The sequence below is a fragment of the Lineus longissimus genome, chromosome 17, assembly GCF_910592395.1.
Source record: "Lineus longissimus chromosome 17, tnLinLong1.2, whole genome shotgun sequence".
NCBI classification, from domain to species: domain Eukaryota; kingdom Metazoa; phylum Nemertea; class Pilidiophora; order Heteronemertea; family Lineidae; genus Lineus; species Lineus longissimus.
In genome coordinates, this window is record NC_088324.1 from 1956353 (window position 1) to 1979982 (window position 23630).

The window sequence follows — 23630 nt, forward strand, 5'->3', positions numbered from 1 at the left end:
TTTTCAAATTCTCTATTTCGAAATTCTGTTCCTCAATTTTGTCATCATGTTGAGAAAATAATGAATGTAAACAAAAATGATGTATTTTCACCCCCAAAAGCTGGCTTTGACGGTGTTTGTAAGTCATACAAGAGGAAAATCTTGAAAAATCCTAAATATCGGTCTGAGTGTGCCCTTTACTTTCAGACCAAAACTTTCCATGAACCAGAGGAGATGCGGCTTCATGATGCAAAAGGGAAGCACCATAGCATTTCATTTGACCACGGTGAAAATGTTTCTGATGTTGAAAAAGAGAAATGGAAGAAGGTCCATATTTGTTGGATAGGTTTTATATTTCTGATGCGTTCTATCACGAACTTACCCTCATCACCGATGACTTACCCCGGACATATCTCATTAAACAGTTGCGTGCAGACATGAATGTCTTGTGTCATATCCAGTGTACTCCCGGAAAAACTGAAGGTGTTGAAATCGATGTCGAGGTTGAGGTTAACCCTTTAAGGACGGATGACGGCCATAGCAGCATCTTTTTCCAAGCCCCAGTGGCGGATGACGGCTATAGCAGCAAAGGTAGTACCCCTAAATCGAACGGTTCTAGCGCTTGAACGGGTAAACCCAAGCCCCTAGCAACGGTTTCCAATGATAAATAGTATACTCAGCTAAGCCCAGACGGCAGCACAAGTCGATATGTCGTCTGCTTCTGCCTATTTGCGCGGTTCTTTGCACGTTCTTTTTGCATGCAAAAATGGCGAGTTCGAGAAAGTCGAAACTTACGACTTCTCAAGTTGTAGCCGATTTGATGGCGAGTAGCGGTTCTGAAGACCTTGATAATGATAACGAATCTTCTGGAGAGTCAAGTGGGGATGATTCTTATGCAGGTAGGCATGACCAGGATGCCTTAGACGATGATTCTGGAGGTGAATCAGTCAGTGAACATAATGAAAGTGAAATTTTTGATGCTGATTTAGAATTTGACAATGATTATGCAGGCTATGAGACTGATACGAATGAAAACAGTGCTGAAGCCAATTCAGACCAATCAGATGATGATGCCAACTCAATTCAAGCTGTCCCAGTCTATGGGGTAGGCCGGGGAAGACCCAGGGGTGTTCGCACTAGAGGAGGGCGTGGCGCCATTGTCCCACCTGTAGTACACCCTGTAGTTAGAGGTCATGCTGTAGCTAGGAGAGGTATTAGACGAAGAGGAGGAAGGGCTAGGGGTGTTCCTGCTGCCATAGACCCTAACCCTCCTACCAGAGACATGCCTAACTTGTATTCAGATGATGATATGGTCAGTGAAGCTGAAAATGAGGACGTTGCGAGTGATGTTAGTAACGTTTCATTTGGTACAAGGACTGATGATGATGATGATGATGATGAAAGTATTGCCCAGGATAATGACTCAGACAGTGATGACTATGTTCCTCAAGTAGCACCAGTCCGTGGTAGACCTAGGGGCAGGCCAAGAGGTATTCCAGCAAGAGGAGGACGTGGCATCCAAGTTGTTCCTGTTGCACAGCCTGTGCAGCCTGCACCACGGGGGCGGGCTAGAGCCAGAGGACAAGGTCGAAGGCAAAGAGCCAGAGGTAGAGGTAGGGGTAGGGCCCCTGCTGCCCCCCATGCTCCCCCTCCTCCCCCAATTGATTGGCTTCAGAGAGATAATGTTCCAGTTATTCACCCCTTTACTGGCACCCCTGGGATAAAGGCGCCACTTGATGCAAACAGTTCAATCTCTGATATTTTCTATGCATTTGTGCCAAAGACTCTGATAGATATAAGAGTGGAAACTAATAGATATGCCTCAGATAACCCTGTACCTGAAAATCCTGACCCTACCAAAAAAGGCATGATATACCCTGGTTTGATGTCACACCCGATGAAATGAGAAGTTTCTTCGCTCTTTGCATCATGATGGGAATTGTAAAAAAACCTGTACTGAAACATTACTGGTCCAGGAATCCAATGATAGAGACACCCTTCTTCAACAACACTATCCCAAGGGACAGAGCACTGAAAATACTAAAGAACTTGCACTTTGCTGACAATACTCAGGCTGATGCTGGAGACCGTCTGTGGAAAGTTAGACACACAATTGACACTCTTGTTGACAAATTCAAAACAAACTACATGATTTCTCGGGAGACATCAACAGATGAGTCTCTACTGAAGTTCAAAGGGCGTCTAAAGTTTAGGCAGTACAATCCACAGAAGAGGGCAAGGTTCGGGATAAAAGTGTACAAAGTGTGTCAAAGCACAGGTGTTGCTCACGGGTACACTTGGAACATTAAAGTATACACCGGCCAAGACAAGGATAAGGACGAACCTGCCAGTGCAGCTGTTGTCTTGGATCTGAATAGGGAGCTACTGAACAAGGGATACAATGTCTACATTGATAATTTGTATTCCAGCCCGGATTTGTATGTCAAACTTCATAAGGCCAAGACCAATGTCTGTGGAACTGTGCGCACATCCAGGAAGAACATGCCAAAGGAATTTGTAAAACCAAAGGAACTGAAAATGAAGAAGGGGGAAATCCAGTACAGGTCCTGTGCCGAGAATCTTCTGGTTCTTATTTGGAAGGACAAGAAGTATCGGCAACTCGGAGTTATCAGCAAAGGACGTCAGCATGAGTGATGCTGACAAGCTCCTTGTGAGAAGCATGCTGGAGATGACATTGAGAAAAACATGCCTAAAAAAGATACGATACGCGACAAACTCCTGAGGATCATCCTCAGCAGGAAGACTGCACCAGATTTATACAGAAATAAGGATAAATAGGAGAGTGGCAAGTTTCAGATGAAGAACTTTAATCTTTTGTCGTGGAGCAGATATTGTATCCACCAGTTTTCTTTGCAAACCTCTGCATTTTTTGTTGTTTGTTGTAACAGCGTATATTGGAAGGCTTCGGGATTGGTCTCACATATACATAGGAAACACTGAATGAAGCTTAACACTTTCAGCGCCATCCGACGTCATTTTACGTCTTGCAAGTTCACAGGGTTGAGCCATCCGACGTAATATTACGTCGCATTTTTAAAATTTCCCGCTTTGTCTTCGAGGCGACTAGCAGCGCAGTATAGGGGAAAATAATTTAACTATACAGCGCTTGAGGTGATAGTATGATGTTCAGCCAATGTGCTATTTATAGCCAAGATCGTCTGCATTGGAATAGGCGCAATGGCGGGTCGAAGATTGATGACGGGGGCAGATGTAGCCGAGAGTATGCCAAAAAGCGGGTATTCGGAAAGACACCAGATATTACTGTTCTATGTGTGGGGTACCATTGTGCAAAATCAAGTGCTTTGCTGACTATCATTCCAAATTAGCATTGTAAAGAGATCTAATAAAGAAGAACCAACACAGAAAATTTCATGTAATTATCTTTATTCCTTCTATTGTTTTCATAATTTTGAAAAAGGGTAAAAAGGGGCGTAACCTTGGCCCCTGGGGGAAGTACGCTAAATATGGCTGGGCGCTGAAAGTGTTAATGATCAAGATTATTTGTGAACAAGTGGATAAGTTTTGACAATGCTAGTGACGAAGGGAAACTGTTCTGCCTAAACGCCAGTGGAGGTACAGGGAAAACTTATGTTCTTAACACCATCCTTACAGCAGTTCGAGCCAACAACAAGATCGCACTTGCCACTGCCCTCTCAGGCATAGCTGCCACGCTTCTCCACAACGGTCGCACACTCCAATCACGCTGCAATATACCAATCAACATACATGACAATTCAGTTTGCAACATTTCTAAAAACGACTCAACAGCATCACTCCTGCGACAAACATGGGACATAGATACATCTTCGAATGCCTCGACAGATCCCTTCAAGACATTCGCTCTGATGCAAGACCTTTCGGAGAATTGACAATTCTCTTTGCCGGCGATTGGCAAGAAAACCTGCCTGTTGTGCGTCGTGGGAGCAGAGTGCAAATTGTGCAGGCTTGCCTAAAACGTTCCGACCTCTGGAACAACATTGAGACCTTGCAATTGACACGAAACATGAGAACAAGATCATCCTTATCTGAAGACTTCGCAACGTACCTCATGGCAATAGGAAATGGCACAGAACCTATTCATCAGGAACAAGGCCAAGATAAAATCTTGATCCCAGCCGACATGACCATCTCAACAAACAAACTTCAAGATTTAGCCAACTTTGTATTTACTGATCTCCCCAACAACTACACAGATGCGCAATGGCTCTCTTCATAAGCAATAATAGCCCCAACCAACAAAGCAGTAGATAGGCACTTGGAGATCACCCCATTTCCAGTATGGCCTCACCTGGCACCAAAAACTGTGTGAGCGGCTCATTTTAGCAAAATCCATTGACTCGCATCGATGTACGGCGTAACGCGATGCAGCTAGCTTTATTTCTTTTTCAGCCAATCAGAGGCCTCGTTACAACCACTGTAGGCTCCTCTACATGTCAGTCTTTTTCTGTGAAAAATCTGATAAACATTCTCAAATTTACCGAATTTTCTCCCAAATTCCGGTGTTTTGGTCGATAAAAAGCATTCTGATTAACGATATAGGAGTGATGCACATCGTTGAAAAGGTAAGCACAGTTAGTTTAGGCTCCATACTACCAGAAAACATCCACTTTGTTTGGAAATTCAGAGTCGCCGACCGTCTACTGGGTGCCGCCATATTGCTTTCACGGGTTCATCGAAGTTGGCCTTCTGAGGAACACTCTCCAGAGACTCTTGCAATTCAACTTCAAAACTATCACGCACTATTCATTATTTCATCAAAGTAGTAATTGTTTTTGAAAGATTAATTATTTAGTTTATGGATTGAAGTATTAGATGATGATTTTAATGAGAATAAAAGCTTAGATGGCTCGGATTTTGATTTGATGTGGGAAGTCTTCTGCTCGACGCCATTGTTGTCATGAGGTCACATGATCGGAATAGTCGCTTCTGATTGGCCCATCCTATGTTGTTTATGTTATTAATAGCTCATGCCATGTGGTTTTTTGCCTAATGCCTTCTCTAGCTATGGGCAAGATTTGGACGAAAGTACTTACGAACTTCAAACATCAACGTTACGGATTGGATTACTGCTTTATTTGTTTTACAAAAATAACAAGGACTTGAAGTCGACAGCACGTCAAGTGAAGGAGATTTCTGACCGCAATGACATTTGTATTGTACAAGAAAAACAGTTGAAAACTAAACTTTCGAGAATTGTTCAAAAACTAAAGTCCTTCAGGAAGATTGACAGGGATAGTGACTGGACTAGTGTCAAAGACTATTTGGTAAAAGTTGCTGATATTGTCTGCATTGTGAGCATTCCTGATCAGTCTCATGAAAGTGCTGAGGGAACCACTACTCCTGTGCCATCGGCAAGTCTGGATACTCCGGACACTGTTCCTGAGCCATCAACAAGTGCAACGCCGTGTACTAGCACTTCGGTGTTCTCTACTCCTCTGAAAAGGAAAAACATTATATATTATTCACCAAGAAAATTTGATTTTAGAAGTGACTGTCAAAAATGCAAAAAGCGAAGAGTATCAGCAAAGGCATTAGCTGATCTGAATGCGAAGTACTTCCATAGATTGAAACGACCGTTACCGTCTTAGGCAGGCTGTTGAGCGCAAGAAAGACATAGAGACACGGTTGAGGGCAGAAAAACATCTCATTGCATCGAAGTTGAAAGCAGTTGGTAGGCCTAAGAATGGTGGAAATACGACGCAGAAGAAAAAAAAGAAAAAGAAGAAAGGACAAAAGACAATTTCATTGTGGGAACTGAATGCCTTAAAAAGAAATGTTCGTGTTCTGGAGACTGAAAATGAGAAATTGAATGTGGAACTTGATGGTTTGAGGGAAGCAAAAGAGGGAACATCATGTGAAACTGTCTGTAAAGCCAAGAAGGATGGAAAAACTTTCAGTCACAATTATCGAAAAGCTGCCTACTCGTGTCTTGTCCATCAGGTGCCTGTGGAGGCAGCTGGTTCTTTGATTCAGACAATTGTGAAGGCGATGACGGGAAAAGAGGTGGATACCACCATTAGCCAGATGGCTTATGAACTTTCCGTTTTGGATGACATTCATGTGGGGGAGGCGCTAGTGGAAGGAGGCGATGTGAGCTTGGCATGGGATGCCACATCCCTTGATGGTGACCATGTCAACGAGGTCCATGTCAACCTGTCTGTTGATCCTCCCCAAAGCCTTATATTACAGGTTGATACCCTTCCTGGGGGTAAAGCTGTTGATTACGTTGACCATATCACCAGATCCATTCAGGATGTCACTCAAACATATGCTGCATACAATGGTACAAATTCAAGGGAAGTTCATGAAACAGTTGTAAAAAAAATAAAAAGTACACTTGGTGACAGAGTGATTGTCAATCGTTGTGTCCGAAATCAGCTCCAGGAAAACTTGGACATTGAGCTGCTTGACTTGAAATGCAATGTCCATCCTCTTGATGGGCTTGCTCATCAGGCCAGACAAACTTTAAAAAATGTTGACAAGGAACATGGTACGAAAAGCCAGTGTTACGGCAAAGACTGCGCTGTTGTGAACTTAGTAGCAGGCCTAAGCAAAATGAGACATAAAAATGGGACTGGAGACCCAAAGGGTTTCAAGGAGTTCATGAGGACCAATGACATCCGGAACAGTATGTTGCCAAGATATGTTGGCAACAGGATGCATGTTCTTTTTCATCTCGCCGGGGCATACTACTTCTTGAGGGAAACCATTCAAAATGTATACTTTAAGAGACTATGCAATTGTAACTCGAATTTCAAACCGTCGATAATCAAGGATCTAGACAATGATCACTTAGTTTCACAGCTGAGAGCCTTGGGTCTCATTGGAAAAGTTTTAACAGGGCCATGGATGAAGGTGTTATATGGGAACAAGCAGAAACTATCTAATCTTGAGGCTGTGCCTGTTTTGAAATCCATGATGTCCAAGCTGAGAGAATACAAAGATGATCCTATGTCTCTCCTGACCCTCCATGAGGATGCTTTCGATTGTCCACTACCAGACAATGACCCGGTGTTATTTGCATTGCAAGCAGGAGCAAATGAGGACAAGTCATACTTCGAAATGATTCTGACTAAGTTGCTGGACAGCTGTATCATTGTGCTTGATAGACAACTCGAAGCATATCTGAAGGGTGAACTCGCCTCCCCTACACCAGAGATGTTGCTGGCTACGAAATGTGCACCAGTGCACAACATCTTCAGTGAGGAAGTTATGGGGATGACTGACCATCAGTACCGTCGTGCACCAAATGCCACCATGGGCTTCATCGATGGAAAGGTCCGGGCTGCTAAGAACAAGACCCTCGCCTGGCTTGACAGCAAATCTGAGGAGACACAAGAACGGTTGATTTACTTCTCGATTTCAAAAGCCAGAGAGAAAAGAAGAATTCGTAAAAAGCGGGAGGAAGAGATGAGGGCCCAGTACATCCAGAGACAAGTAGACAAGGTGCCAAAGGATGACAATACTTATCGGGGGAAAGTCGAGAAACGGATTAAACTGGCTATAGCAAACCCAACTGACAATTCTGACAATTTGAAAGGAGAACTAGAGGCTCTGATGTCGAAATAACTTACTGACCCCCAGATCAACACTATCAGCAAAATAATTTCAAACCCGGAGGATATTGTTGACAGTTACATAGACCACTACTGGTACGAGGATGGGACAGACATCAGATATCATGGCAAGGTGATAGAATTTAAGAAAGGAACTAAGAGAAAAGCAGCTTCCATGGAAATTGCTTACTGGTCCACCGAACAGGAAGAATCCGATTCTGAAGATTACACGATCAATCTTTCTCAGCTGCTGTCAGATTACCTTCTGGATGACCTCAGCTTCTTAGACATGTTAGAGATGTAACTCAACCCAGGAGGTAGCCGCCAGATTCTTCCGGTCGAAATGATATATTACACGACATGTTTATGTGACGATACGGTTTGGCGATAATTTATTCAAGATGGCGACCAGGAGCCATTTCCAAGATGGCCGACATTGATAATTGCGCATCTGTAATTGTATATAAATGATAGAACTTATAATTCTGGGTATGAGGATGAATATTTAGGGTCATTAATAGCTTGTACTTGCAGTATCTTTGCTTCATTCCTTTTGACGTCATTCTTCACTCCTTCTGACCTTGACCTTGGCCACGCCCACATGAAGGTCATGAAGGTCAACTCAGATTTTGTCACCCCAAAGTCATCCTAATACTATAATGTACCCCATGTGAAAATTTCATGAAGATATCTCTGATAATGAGGAAGATATTGGTGTTAGCATTTTGTCATTCCTTTTTCAAGCATTTTTACCATCACAATTTTCCCCTTTGTTTTAATGGATTTCTATTGCTTAATTGGCCGTTAATTAGAATCTTCAAAATGCTATAGCTCGGGTAATAGTGAACCAAATGTGACAAATGAGGTCTCATTTTGAAGGTATTTCCAAGCTCTATCCAGCCATGACATCTAGAACTTGATTCAGACAAGTTGAAAAAAATGTCCAAGTGCCTAACTGAAGAAATCACTTACTGTCAACCTCTTGGAGACTGATATACAGGGTATTTCAGAGCTACAGTGTGCCAACCTAGATTTGACTGCAGCAGTTTGTGATGTACAGCAAAGGTTAGAGCAGGTTGAGTCTGAGAGAGATGATGCAGTCTTGTGTGCACAAGTGTTAGAAAAGGAGGTTATGGGCCTAAGAAGGGAGGTGATTGATTTAAAACAGAAGTGTAGAAAATGTGTCGACAAAATTGAGGAACAGAATTTCGAAATAGAGAATTTGAAAAGAACGAATGCAGCACTTGGTGATCATGTTGAGAAAATAATGAATGTAAACAAAAATGATGTATTTTCACCCCCAAAAGCTGGCTTCGACGGTGTTTGTAAGTCATACAAGAGGAAAAGCACCATAGCATTTCATTTGACCACGGTGAAAATGTTTCTGATGTTGAAAAAGAGAAATGGAAGAAGGTCTTATATTTGTTGGATAGGTTTTATATTTCTGATGCGTTCTATCACGAACTTACCCTCAGCCGGGTAGTTTCGGCAATTATCGCGGGTATGGGTAACATCGCCGACTTTCTTTAAAATGCATTAAAATGAAATATACGCATTATTTGCTTACGAAATACGCAGGTCCGTAAAGATAAATACGTCACCATAACGTGTGCATTCGCCATTTTCCGTTCAGCAGCCGCGGTTTTCGATTCAGAAGACATTTCGAAGGTGAGTACAATCCAGCCTAATCCATGCTATTTCATTCATCGAAATTGTTCACGAATACGATAACTTTATAGCCCTATATTCCGTGGTCTTGTACGAATAGCAACCGGAACTTATTCCACATTCATCCGCTAATAAATCCACAATAAAATAACGAGCCAAGTGACCCCTGCCATGCACCGGTTTCCCACCATAGGCTATTTTTATTTTCATGCCGATTCGGTGAACATCGCGGGTTACTCGGCAAACATCGCAGATGATGATGTTTAATATCACGGAATATTTCCATTGATAAAATGCCGTGATATTTAACGCATCTTCCACGACCATTGACGAAAATGACTGCGACTTTTACTGCCACGCCCGTGCCAGCGTGAGTTTGCCACACTCCCGCCCATGACCAGCCTTTACCACATAAATTATATTTTTGGAAGGTTCCACTCTTGATATCAGGTTAATTTGCAAATTGTTTGTCTGTGGAGATTGGTCCTCGATGAATGACGATCATATGCGAACGTTCCCGACAACAACAGTGGTTTTTGCCGACAACGCCCATGGTATTTCACGCATCAGCCACGCTAATTCGCGAAAAGAGATGCGACATTACACTGCCCACGGCTATGGTCACTATTATACATTTTTTCAGCCTTTTGACCACATAAATTATATTTTTGGAATGTTCCATTGTTGATATCAGGGATAAATATCAGGTTACTAAAATCTATTTGCAAATTGTTTGTCTATGGACTGGTCCTCGATGAATGACGATCATCAGCGAACGTTCCCCACAATAACCGTGATGTTTCACGCATCTTTCATGGCAACTGACGAAATTTACCGCCACGCACATGGTTTTTGCCGATGATGCCCGTGGTATTTCACGCATCAGCCACGCTAATTCGCGAAAAGAGATGCGACATTCCCGCACAAATGCACGAATCTTGCCCACAAACACTGAAACTCTATTAAATTTTCAGATTCTGAGATGCCGTCCCCATGTAGGCAAGGAAAAGAAAAAAGAAAAAAAAAACAAGAAAAAACAGAAATCACCACGGGGGCAGAAGAGGTCAAAAGATGTAGTCCAGTAAGAAAATAAAACTTAAAGGGCCAGTCTGTTGATGAAAACTTTATTTAATGTGGCCACCCTATAAGGCCCTACTTGATGGTACATAGCCTAGGCTACTAGTAATTTAACGTACAATGGGCAAAGTTGCTGGCCTTGTAGAATATATATAGCACATGAGCAGAGAGTGGAGAATTCTGATCTGTATGAATGTAACATCATTTATACCCCTAAATACAATGTAATGTCCTATTGCTCATGAACATCGTTTAACATTTCTGTCATTTATATGCCTACATACTTTTTTTTCTGTTGTAACAGGGCATTTGAAGATGGAGGTACTAGTACATCTCCAAAACGTGCCAGACGTGCGGCTGAAGATGACATTGCCCCGAAACGCCCAAGGTACAATGGGTTTATAATTTAGGGCCTACTCCTCTTCTTCATTTTGTATTTTTTCACTATTGTTGTTGTTGTTGTTATGTTCTTTTAGAAGATTTAGGTCTTGACTTCAGTTGAAAGCAGGATTTATGGAATGTATAGTAAGTTTAAACATATATCTGCATGCTTAAATCCATGTTTACCATATGCATTTCATGTACCCTCCCGTTCTGATGATCTAGTTGGCTGCAATATTTCAGCTGAAGTGCCGCCATCTACAATGCAGCAACAGGACCCGAGGGATTCTACAGTACACTGTCTTTGTATTGAATTACTTACTAGGAATGGGAATGGCTTGGATGTCCAGGGGTTATTCAATTTTATTCTAATGTTCCTAACAGCATGGCATTACTAAGTATACTGTAACAGGTTTCTGAAAACATAAGCGTACTACATGTTCTAACCTTTAACAAAAAAATGTTACTAATACTTTTCATTTTGTTTTATTTTTCGTTTTCACTATTAACATTGATTACTAATAAGTACATAACAGACTAGTAACTTTGCTGCATGCACACATACAGTACAGGCATGACAGGTGTAAAGGGAATCCAAGTCCGGAGGAACCTAGGTCCCATTCTATTGTTCGTTTGACAGATTAAGGTGCATTGCTATAGAAACCAATGACCTTAGATTAAAGTCATTCAATATTTAGTCATTTTATTTCTTTGTTGCCCAGACCTATTCCACAAAGGACTTAGATTCCTTTCACACCTGTACATACTTAGTACTCTCTTTTCACTTTTGACTGACCTTATAGATACAGTGTTATAAAAGTGAAAAGATAGTATCAGGGTATAAGCACTCGTGGTACGGTATTGTTGTAGACTTTAGTGTGGTTCTTATTTCGGAACAAACTATAGCTGACTTGATTGGTGCTGCCACCTATACTAAGTTTGTAACTTGTAGTATACATGATTGCTTATGTGTAGTATACATGCTTGCTTATGTGTAGTATACATGCTTGCTTATGTGTAGTATGAATAAATAAAGTGACTCAGCAAAAGGAACCCATGTTGTCCAGTCTCTTTGAATTCGCTCCGACAATATCAAGCTGGAGTCCGCAAAATTGGTGCCGAAATTTTAACTTGAACATAAATGGCTTTTAGATAAGTATATTGTAAACCATTTGAGTCACATTTTAAAACTGAAGATGCCGGATGAGGACAGTATAAAGAGATTGAAAAAGTCTAGAGCGGCATGTAAAGGCTGGTGCACCCGAACCAAGATGGCGATTGACCAAACTTTGAGTGAGGTACCAGTAAACCTGTGCAGATTAAAGGAGGACATGAAAGAGTTTGAGCAGTTTTTAAGAAAAGTGGACAATATTCAAACAGAAATAGAGTGTGAATTAGACGAAAAAGAATTGGCAGCTGAGATCGATTCGCACGGTGCGTGGCGGGACGCAGTTAAGAAGTCGTACCGTACAGCACAGGAACTTTTAGAAACACACGTGCATAAAAAGGAGCCGTTGAGTCCTAGTGTTGGTGCGAGTACAAAAGTAGTTAAAACTGTGAGTTCCTGGCAGGCAAAGCTACCTTAGTTGGAACTACCACGTTTCTCTGGAGTGCTGACAGAATGGCAGGCATTCTATGAAAAGTTTGTGACAATAGTACATGACAATAGAGACATTCCTGTCGTAACAAAATTCGCATACCTGACCTCTCTCCTAGAGGGGGAGGCGAAGTCAGTGGTGACAGGTCTGAGCATCACAAAAGATAACTATAGTGCTGCTATCAAGCTCCTGAGGGAGCGATTTGGCAATAGGGATCGACTGATATTTTCCCATATCCAAGCCTTGCTGAATGTTTCGCTACCGTCTCCGACTGTTCGAGGTTTGTGGTCCCTACAGGACACAATACAGACACATGTTAGAAATTTGGAGTCCCTCGGTGTCAATGGGGGAACGTATGGTCTGTTTCTCACGCCACTCATCTTGTCTAGACTGCCCAATGATATCAGAATGGAGTGGGCTCGAAATGGTGCTGGGAAAGAGAGCGACTTGATTGGTCTTTTGGAATTTCTTAAATTGGAAATTCAACGTCGTGAACGAGCAGAGACATTCAAAGACATGAATTTATCAGCACAACCGAGTGCATGTACATCGCCTTCGTTGAGCAAGCAGACAGTTAAGCAACGAGTTCCTACTGCCTCAGCAATGTTCAGCAGTGGGGAGAATTCGAATAGTGACAGTAACAACTGTGTGTTTTGTTCCAAAAAACATCCGTCTGATAAATGCTGGGATGTGAAGAAAATATCGCTTAGTGAACGCCACAAGTTGATCAAGGACAGTGGAGCGTGTTTTCGCTGCCTTTTGAGAGGTCACCTGGCAAAAGGTTGCATGGCCAGATGTAGGGCTTGCAAAGGCAAGCACAATGAACTTCTGTGTGATCCGAGTAGGAGAGCTGCTCAGAAGAATCCCTCCAATTCAGGTCAGTCTGGGGCTGCAGATCGGAACTCCATGAAACCGGTCACATCGCATGTAGGTGTGTCCTGTTCTACCGAGGGGGTTTTGACTGTACCCCAGGTTGCCCGCGTCCTCGTTAAAGGCGAGAGGGGTTCAGCTGAAGCAACTGTTATGTTCGACTCTGGGTCTGATACCTCATGTGTTTGTTCTGAATTTGTAGAGAAAATCAGTCCTAAGTGGGTGACTGCTTAAAACATGTCCTTTGCAGCATTCGGTGCAAGTTCTTCATCAGCCAGTAAGGTACATAATGTATAAAGCCTGGATATGCAGGCAAATGACGGTGTCACAAGATCACTTAATGTTGTCAAAGTGAAAGCGATTAGTCCACCTATGGAACGACCAAGGGTACCAAACCACTTATTGAAATCACTTGGTCATCTGAACATAGCAGATGACTACAACACGGATAAAAAAGTCACAGTTGACATCTTGATTGGCCTTGACATGTATTGGAAATTTGTTAAACAGGGTTTCATACAGGTCACCACTGGTCTTGTAGCTCAAGACACCATCTTTGGGTGGGTATTGTCTGGGTCTTACTCAAATGGTCTGAGTGAGACACCAAGCCAGTCAACTGCTATGGTCAGTCATGTTAGTGTTAGTCATAATTTACTGATTTTGTCAGATATTCCAGACTCTCCAAGTTTTGGGACCTAGAGTCCATTGGTGTGACCGATAACGGAGAGTTGAGACTTGGAACAGATATGATAATCATGAAACAATTCACTGAAACGGTTGAGTTCAAAGATGATAGGTATGTAGTTAGACTTCCATGGAAAGAAGGTGCTAAGCCATCGCTGTTGAATAATAGAAATTCGGCAGAAGGCCGGTTACAAAGTTTAAACTGTAAACTCTCTAAGAACCCAGTGTTAAGGGGTCGGTATGATGAAGCCTTGGTCGAACTAGAGACTCTTGGAATCGTTCAGGAAGTACCTCCGACAGAAATTGTACCAAATGATGAGGGCCCCGTATTTTATCTACCCCATTTCCCAGTCATAAAAGAGTCAAGGTTGACTACCAAAATTCGACCTGTGTTTGACGACTCAGCTAAGGGGGCTAACGGAGTGTCACTGAATGATTGCATTGAGTCAGGACCCAACTTGTTGCCAGGTCTATTAGACATTCTAATCAGATTCAGATGATGGCGGGTGGCGATGACCAGTGACATCACCAAAGCTTTCCTACAGATTGCCGTCAACAAGGAAGATCAGGATGTCCATCGCTTCCTGTGGACAAAAGATGGGAAAGATAGGGTGATGAAATTCTTGGGTGTCCCATTTGGCAATACAGCCAGTCCATTTCTCTTAAATGCCACCATCCGCCACCATCTGTCTCAGTACTCTGATTCTGAAACCTCTACTGCTGTCGAGGAACTGAAGGAAAATTTGTATGTTGATGATTGGATCACTGGGGCTGATTATGAAGATGAGACTTGTGAGTTGTTTCGTAATGGTCAAAAGATTCTAAAAGAAGGTAGTCTGTCATTGGCAAAGTGCAACTCTAACAATGAGGTAATCAAAGACATGTTCAGACACGAGTTTGATTCTCACTCTGGTACTGTATCAACAAAGATACTTGGGTTGAAGTGGTTGAAAACAGAAGACTGTTTTGCATTTGATGGAGTTGACATCCCTACACAGATTGTCACAACCAAAAGAGTTGTTTTGAGCTTCATAGCGAGGTTGTTTGACCCGTTTGGTTTCTTGTCACCCTACATCATGTATCTCAAAATTTTGTTGCAAGAAATATGGTTGTTGAAACTGGATTGGGATGACAATGTTCCAGCCCCACTTCATGATAGGTTTAAGAGATGGGTGCAAGGTTTGACTGAGGTACAACAGTGGAGAATTCCAAGACGCTACGGCTTGTCATTGTGGTCAAATTTGACTGGAGTTGAGGTTCATGGGTTTGGTGATGCCTCAGAACAAGGTTACGGAGCTGTGGTATACCTGCGCATTCCCTGTTCAGATGGCAGCTATGAGGTTTCACTAGTCACATCCAGGGCTAGAGTTACACCAGTAAAAAAGGTTTCACTCCCAAGATTAGAATTGCTTGGTGCTCTGTTGTGTGCTCGTGTGGTCAGCTTCGTGCTGAAAGCCTTGAAACTTCCATCTGACACAATGTGTAGGTATTGGACAGACTCTACTGTAGCTCTAGGTTGGATTAAAGGTAAACATTCTCGTTGGAAAACTTTCGTTGCTAACCGAGTTCTTGAAATTCAAGAACGGACAGATGTTGAACAGTGGTCTCACTGCCCTGGTAGAGGGAACCCAGCAGATATCATGACTAGAGGTGTTCTTGCAGGAGAATTGGTCTCTTCCAAACAGTGGTTGTCTGGACCTAGTTGGCTAGCTGGATCATTAGTACTGGGCAAAGACAAAGTGATGTTTGATCAGGTAGAGCGGTTCCTTCAGCCAGAAACTGTGGCCATTGTAAATGTAGCTAGAGTGTGGTTGCCAGAAGATGTTCTCAAAGTTGAGAGATGGGGTACACTTGAGAAAGCAATTAGAATCACAGCTTGGGTCGTGAGAGTACTCCAAAACATGGATAAAACAAAGCAACATGTCTCTGGAAAATTGTCCTTACAAGAGTGTGCAACGGCAAAACAGATATTGTTGAAACACGTGCAGAGTGTGGCATATAGTGCTGAGATTGAAGCCCTGAAACAGGGAAAGTCTGTAGGAAAATCATCACCATTGTTAAAGTTAAATCCAGCCATTGGAAAAGATGGGTTAGTTAGGATTGGTGGTAGGTTAGAAAACTCTCAGCTGACATATGCTGAAAAACATCCAGTCATCGTGCCCAAGGGCAGGTTAGCCACACTTCTTATCAGGTCTGAACATTTCAGGGCAAAACATGCGGGTGTAGAGGCCATGATTACGACCATCAGAGACAACTACTGCCCATTTCCTTACAAGAAATGGCCATTTTGTTAGTTCATACTTACCTATGGAACACTTTTGCATGTTACTCCATTTGGGCTCAAACACAAGAGTACCCTTTAATTTTCTAAAGGGAGAACTGAGTTAACAGCTCGGCCGCCAGGCGGCGCCCTGACCGATCCCGCGAGATCGCGCCGATCTCATGCCGCCATATTTAGTCTTTACTCTTGAGCGTTAATAAAGAGTATGTCCCGTTTGTGGGGACGGTGGGAGGGCCGTGTTCCATAGGTAAGTATGAACTAACAAAATGGCCATTTCTTGTAAGGAAATGGGCATTTTGTGTCATTCAAACTTACCTATGGAACACTTTTGCATCGAATCCCAGCAACCTATTGGAGGTGGGAAACGAGGACTTACCTAAGGCTGAGCTGTTGTTCCATCCAGGAGGCACCACCGGCATATTAGCTAAAGAGGACCGCCAGGGGAAAGAAATGGGGAGAACCGGAGGACCGGTATTTTGATCTCGGTATTACAATCATATTATAGAGAGTAATAGACCCATTCTCCGGAAAGCGCTAGAATTGCGTAATAAAACCATCTTCTTTCCGGCAACAGAGCTTAGAGCAAGTAAGGCATGTTCAAGGGTGTAGAATGAGTTATTGCTAAACAACAATAAGAAATTGCGTCCTTTCTAGTCTACTAGGGGTTGACTGGATTGTTGAAGATAGGGCATATCAAAAATGGCGCAAGATGCACGTTTGACTCTTCAATCGGGCTTCCCCCCCTTTTTTTGATCTAGCCAGGATCAAACAACATGCCCCGCAGACACAATCGGGCCGATTGTGTGCATGCCATCTACGAGGGAAGAAACGTCTCGTAGGTAGAAACGAGAGAATGTGGAGTGATTACTCCAACATGCAGCGGAAACGACTTCTTGAAGAGCAACTCCTCGGTAGTTAGCCCAGGAGGTGGCTAGTGCTCTAACTTCGTGCGCTGAGATGTTAGCTAGCGCACGAAGATCAGAGGAAGTCTTCAAGGTGTTGTAGGAAAGACGAATAGTCTCCACAATCCACCTTGAAATAGTGGCGGCCGCTATCTCTCGTTTATTTCCCTCCTTATAGGACAAAAACAAACGCTCTCTCCCCTGGCGGATACCGGGAGGTTTTGTCCTATTTATGTAGAACTTTAGGGCCCTGACGGCACATAAAGTTCTGTCAGGAAGATCATAAGAGATCGTTCCTGACAGAGAGGGAATAGTAACCGGGGGCCGAGAGGCGGCCGGTCCCTGGTTCTTCGCCAGAAATCCTGGTATGAAAGCCAGGATAACCTCCCCTCCCTCTCTAAAAGCCAGCTTCTTAAAAGAAAGTGCATGGAGCTCTGATCTCCGTTGGGCGGTAGCCAAGGCTACTAGAAAGACCGTTTTGAGTGTCAGATATTTCATGGATGAAATAGACATGGGTTCAAAAGGATGCCTCATGAGCACCTTAAGGACAACAGAAAGGTCCCATTTAGGGGTGTTGTGAACCTCTAATAACATTCCTCTGAAAAGAGGGGTTATTTGGTCCTCCCAACGAAGATCCCAGGTGCTTAAAACACGGAGGGTAGAAGCGATGGCGGACTTGTACCCTTTTATAGCCGTGACAGATAGTTGTCTTTCCGTGAATAATTCAATAAGGAAATCAACTAATCTGTATATAGAGGGAGAGATCGGATTAACTCCGTTCTCCCTGCACCAGGAAGTGAAGGTAGACCACTTTCCTTGATACACATCAAGGGTAGACCCCCTTTGAGGTGCGGACATGCGCTTGACAGCGATGTCCGAAAAGCCTCTCTGGTGGAGATGCAACTGGATAAGTTCCAGGCGTGAAAATTCAGGGTTCTGGTGGTAGCATCTCCCCAGGGGGTGCCACAGGAGGTGCTTCGAGGTAGGAAGACTCCTGGGGTGGTCTATCAGGAGCTCCAGCAAGGCTGGGAACCAGGCCTGATTTGGCCAGCAAGGTGCGATGAGAGTTATTCTCACCGGGTGGCTGGTCAAGATCTTGTTCAGGACTGGTTGGATGAGAGGGAGGGGTGGAAACGCATATGCGTTCAGCCCGACCCAAGAGGCTGTAAGGCTGTCGACTTCCAGGGCCTCTTCGTCCGGAAGTGGAGAGTAATAGATGGGAAGGCGATTGTTCAACCTGTTGGCGAACAGATCTACCTTGGGAGATTGCCAAAGGCGACAAAGGTCGTCTACAACCTCCTGATGGAGTGTCCACTCTGTCTGAACTAGTTTGTTCTGACGGGACAGGGCGTCGGCAAGGATGTTGCGTTTGCCCGGTATGTGTCTGGCACATATCGATACTCCAAGGTCGGCACAAAGATGGTAAAGCTCCCAAGTTAGCTGGCAAAGAATGCCGGACTTTGTGCCTCCCTGTCTCCTGACATATGCTACTACTAGAGAATTGTCGGAGAACAGGGTTACTCTCCGATTCTTCAGGTGAAGGGAAAGAGCCCTCACGGCAAGAAGGACAGCCTTCATTTCCAATATATTTATTGAAAGAATGGTCTCCTCCCTTGTCCATAGACCCCTTATGGACATGTCCCCGTTGTTCAGATGTGCTCCCCACCCTAGTAGAGAAGCATCTGTGAACAGGGACACTTCTGGGGGCGGTGGAGCAAGATCTACACCGCTTTGGTGACGAGTCTCCGACTCCAAGAAGTTCCAGACTTTCTTGAGTAGGTATTGAGGTATCAATACCAACTTGTCTAATGGGTCCCTGTGGGGTTTCCATAGAGACATTAGAAACATCTGGATGGGACGCATATATAGACGGCCAAGGGGGATTTGGTCTGCTGCCGAATTCAGAAGTCCCAAAAGGCTCAAGCATCGCCTTGCGGGAGCTTGAGTCCTTCCTCTGAATTCTGCGACGAGATGAAGAATTTTCTTTATCCTGTCTAGGGGGGGCAGCATTTTCCCTATGGCCGTAAGGAACCGAACTCCAACGTAAACGAAGTCTTGGGATGGTATGAATTCTGACTTTGTTTCGTTGATAATCCAACCTGCGGAAACTACTTTTTGCTTTAGAACCTGAAGTTGTTGCAGTAGTAGTCCCGCGATTTGCAACGGAGTAGCCAATCGTCTAGGTAGTGATGGAGCTTGAACCCCATCACGTGAAAGGGAGCGACGAAGGCTGTGACTATCATCGTAAAAATTAGGGGTGCCGATGCCAGACCGAACGGCAGGGCCCTGAATTGATACGTCTTTCCTTCGTAATGGAATCGAAGGAAGTGTTGATAGTCTGGATGGATCGGTACATGTAAGTACGCATCCGTTAAATCCATCGATACCGCCCAATCGTTGGGCTGTATCGCCGTTGCTATAGACCTGGTGGTTTCCATCTTGAAATGAGGAACATTCAAGAAGGTGTTTAACCTGGAAAGGTCTATGATCAGCCTCCATGTCCCTGCTTTCTTGGGAACCAAGAAAACGTGGCTGTAAAAGCCGGGGGAGCATGGATCTTGAAGGACCTGGATAGCTTGCTTCTCCAGTAATGTCGCGACCTCTGCTTGCTTGCTTCTCCAGTAATGTCGCGACCTCTGCTTGGAGGGCAGAGGCCTTGACTGGGTCCTTCGGTGGCTGAACTGGGGTTGGATATATGGTAGTCGGGGGGGGGGGTACGGTTGAAATCTAGTTTCACTCCGTACCTCAACATGTTTGGGACTGGGGACCCCTTTGGGCACCAATCGTCCCAAATGTCTGCAAATTTTTGCAGACGGCCCCCGACTACCGGAGTCGGCTCCTTTTTGCGTCCGGGAGGAGAAAGGAGGGGGGAGACACCTCTTCCGGCCAGCACCCCTTGGGCGAAAGGAGTGCTTAGTCGGACCGGATCCACCCTGGTTAGAGGAAGTATTTTTCCTCTTTCCAGTCCGGCGACCCTCCGCTTCCCGTCGGAAGGATCCAGCAGGAGCAGGCTGACTAGGCGGGGTAGGCCTAGGCAGGACCTGCCTGGCGTACGGGATTGAACCCGATGCCTGCTGGGGCCTCTCTATCTTTCTAGCGTTAGGTAGAGAGGTCTTGGCCCTCTGTGTCGCAGTGGGGGCATATAATTTGTCCCAATCTTTCTGTGCTTGAGCCGCCTGTACATAATCTGCGAACAGGAAAGAACCGTCCATAGGAGCGGTTCTTAAGGCCCCTTCCAGCTGGAGGGATCTGATGACATTGAGAGAGCCCAGTGCGGCGTCTCTACGGAGTAGGACGCTATTTGCTGCGGTCTTGGCGGACAGAGCAATAGCGTGCCTAATCGAATGTGACAAGGATGTCACAAGCGATTTTGCGTCATCAGATAGTGACTCATTATCTTTTAGGGATCTGGCTAGGGCCAGGTTAGTGTGCTCTGCGTAGGAGAGCACCGCTAACGTGTTTTTGGCCAGACCCTCTTGTGCTCTAAGGTCTCGGTAAGCCGAGGAGGAGGTCACCCTTGGCACGAGTTGGTCCAGCTGTACATCGTCCTTTAATATGGAAGTCGATGCTGCAGCTGGACAGCCGGCCGAGCTGACTCGATAATAGTCAGCGCGGTACTGCCTAACGGGAGGAAGTTGTGCCGTGAACAACTTCCCCGGTTTACACCAAGCTTCCGGTCCGACTGCCAGAAGGACAGGGATGGAAGTACGTTGGTGGGCGCCTTGTGAGTCTCTGATTGTACGCTCCAAAAGTTCAGAGACTGCTACCACCGACGGGGAGGGAGGAAGGAATTCAAGTGCCCGAGTGGAGCCTTGAGAAACCTGTGGATTGGGATCCACTTCCTGTCCCCAGAGTGAAAAGGTCGGTGTTGACAAGGCTGGCAGTTCCGGCGGGGTAGGGCACAGATCCTGCGGGAGGTACGTTCTGATCAAGGATCTGAGTGTTCTCATATCCGACAAGATACTGGCCTCCTCTGGTGACAGCTCCTCCTGATTGGGGGAGCGGTAGCCTGGCTGAGAACTCTCGTTCTCAGAAAATTCCTCTAAAATAGAGGAGTCGGATGGTGGGTATCCGATGGGACCAGGCGCACCAGAGGAACCGGAACCCTGCTCCAGATGCTGAGTCTATCAGTAAGACCTGCTACCATCTGGATGAGCTGGGACAGTTGCTGTCCCGACTCGGGTTCCGGACCCGACGTGCGGCTTCTCTCAACGACGGGCGGTTGAGGCGAGGGTGAGCGCATAAGCGAACCCTGGAAGCCGTATGTACGGGCGAATGGGTCTTCCGGAAGCGGAAGATGCCCATATTCTGAACCAGAGTTCAGATGTCCTCTCTGCGTAGCTCGTTCCATGAGAACGACGCCTCTGCTACGAGGAGGGGGTGGCACTTCCGGTTGGTTCCACCCAAGAGGTTGGCCAACGTAGGAAGGTGCCTGCATTTCCGGTAGGACGAAGTCCGAAACCGGAAATGCCCGTAACTCCTTCGCCGGTATGGAGCTACCGGATGCCCTTTTAGAAGGAGGTACGGAGGGCGGAAACGCTGTTACCGAAGACGCATGGCGTTTCGGAGGTGGCGTTATAAAGTCCGGCCCTACTCTACTGTGTCCGTTAGGACTGGGGTTATTTCGCAGTAAAGACTGAGAAAAACCCCCAGTAGAGTCTTCGGTTACTGAAAAACGGGAACCCGCGTCAGTAACCGGAACTGCAATCGGCGGACCGGAAGCAGGGTACTTCCGCGGGTACAAAGGGCTTGTACTCGGGGGAGCGGACGACAGAGGAACCGGAAGGTTCCCTGAGGTCCGGGGTATATTAAACCCTTGGAGACTTATTGGATGTAAGTCTCCCTTAGGACCACAGACATTAATAATGTCAGATCCCGCATCCTTCGCAGCCGCGGCCGGAACCGGAACTCGGCTGACGGAAGGGGTGGTGGCGGGAGGTTTGCTAGACCTCCGGGTTATATGCCCGGAAACGGAACCGGAAGAGGGTTTAGGCGTCTTCACGGCCCGTTTCCCGCCACCAGACGCATTCCTTTGTGGTGAGACAAAGGATGCCGTCGGAGGGGTACGCCATATAAAAAATGGTACCAATGACAATAAAAACACTGTAAACCCCAAGTAGGCCAGAAAGGACGCAATAATTAATGGAAAGGAAAACATGCCTACTTGAATTAAACACTATTGCAATGGATCTGAGTCTTGTTCATTGCAATAGAGCGGAGAATAGCCTACTTAACTCTACCCTACCAAGATCAAAATAATGGAGCCGGGTCGACTAAGCTAGCTAAGAAAATGTCTATAATTAAATAGACTGGACAATACTAATGCCAAGATTAGTTTGGCGGTCTACTCCGTAGGTGAATGAACCCAAAAATCGTCTAGACTTGGCTGGTTGAATTTGGTTTTAAATCGAAATCACGGCAGCTTTGAAAAAACGATGTGCTTCGTAGAAGCACAAGAGTAAAGACTGAATATGGCGGCATGAGATCGGCGCGATCTCGCGGGATCGGTCGGGGCGCCGCCTGGCGGCCGAGCTGTTAACTCAGTTCTCCCTTTAGAAAATTAAAGGGATACTCTTGTGTTTGAGCCCAAGTGGAGTAACATGCAAAAGTGTTCCATAGGTAAGTTTGAATGACACAAAATGGGTTATAGGACTCAGATATTTGGCCAAAGCGGTCAAAAGATCTTGTGTTAGGTGTCAAAGAGTAGATGCATTAGCTTGCAACCAAGTTGCTGCCCCTTTACCAGAATTGAGGGTACATGAAGCCCCTGTTAGCTGGCAAAGAATGCCGGACTTTGTGCCTCCCTGTCTCCTGACATATGCTACTACTAGAGAATTGTCGGAGAACAGGGTTACTCTCCGATTCTTCAGGTGAAGGGAAAGAGCCCTCACGGCAAGAAGGACAGCCTTCATTTCCAATATATTTATTGAAAGAATGGTCTCCTCCCTTGTCCATAGACCCCTTATGGACATGTCCCCGTTGTTCAGATGTGTAAATACAAGAAAAACCCAAGATACCCCAAAAATATCCAAGAAAACCCAAGACAACCCAAGAAAACCCAGGACAACCCAAGAAAACCCAAGACAACTTTTGTCTTGATCAAGTTAATCCAAGAAATTCCAAGAACTGGCCAAGAATACCCAAGACAATTCTGACTCGTATTTTTCGGTCCAAATTAATCAAAGAAAATCCAAGACACACTTATCTTTTTTGAAGGTAATCCAAGAACACCCAAGAATGGGATTTTTTTGCAGAGTTCAACAGAAGAAAGTTCAAGACAAAATATGTCTTTAAAATATTTGCAGCGAAGATCCAAGAAAACCCAAGACTCACTTGATACTCCTTTGCATTTCTGACTTTGACTTATTTTTTGGCAGAGTTCATATACAAGAAAGTCCAAGACAAAATTTGCTCGAAAATATTTGCATAGAAAACCCAAGAAAATCCAAGATCCTTTGCTTTTCTGACTGGAGGTATTTTTGGAAGTTCATATACAAGAAAGTCCAAGACAAAATGTGTGTTGGAAAATACTTGCATAGAAAATCCAAGAAAACCAAAGACTCACTTGATACTCTTTTGTTTATCTGCCGACTTATTTTTTGGCAGAGTTCAA

At 44.7% G+C, this 23630-nt stretch overlaps 3 protein-coding genes across 3 annotated transcripts; all 3 read left to right on the plus strand.

Annotated features, from left to right (window-relative positions):
- The first annotated feature begins 1911 nt into the window (after positions 1–1911).
- LOC135501698 (piggyBac transposable element-derived protein 4-like) lies at positions 1912–2634 on the plus strand. Its single transcript, XM_064793941.1, has one exon. The coding sequence runs from the start codon at positions 1912–1914 to the stop codon at positions 2632–2634; it is 723 nt and encodes a 240-aa protein (XP_064650011.1).
- Positions 2635–11953: 9319 nt separating this feature from the next.
- On the plus strand, positions 11954–13384 carry LOC135501699 (uncharacterized). The gene is made up of 2 exons (XM_064793942.1): positions 11954–12218; positions 12399–13384. Exons 1-2 carry the CDS (start codon positions 11954–11956, stop codon positions 13382–13384), a joined length of 1251 nt encoding a protein of 416 aa, XP_064650012.1.
- A 962-nt stretch (positions 13385–14346) lies between these two features.
- LOC135501700 (uncharacterized) lies at positions 14347–16128 on the plus strand. Its single transcript, XM_064793943.1, has one exon. The coding sequence runs from the start codon at positions 14347–14349 to the stop codon at positions 16126–16128; it is 1782 nt and encodes a 593-aa protein (XP_064650013.1).
- Positions 16129–23630: the final 7502 nt, after the last annotated feature.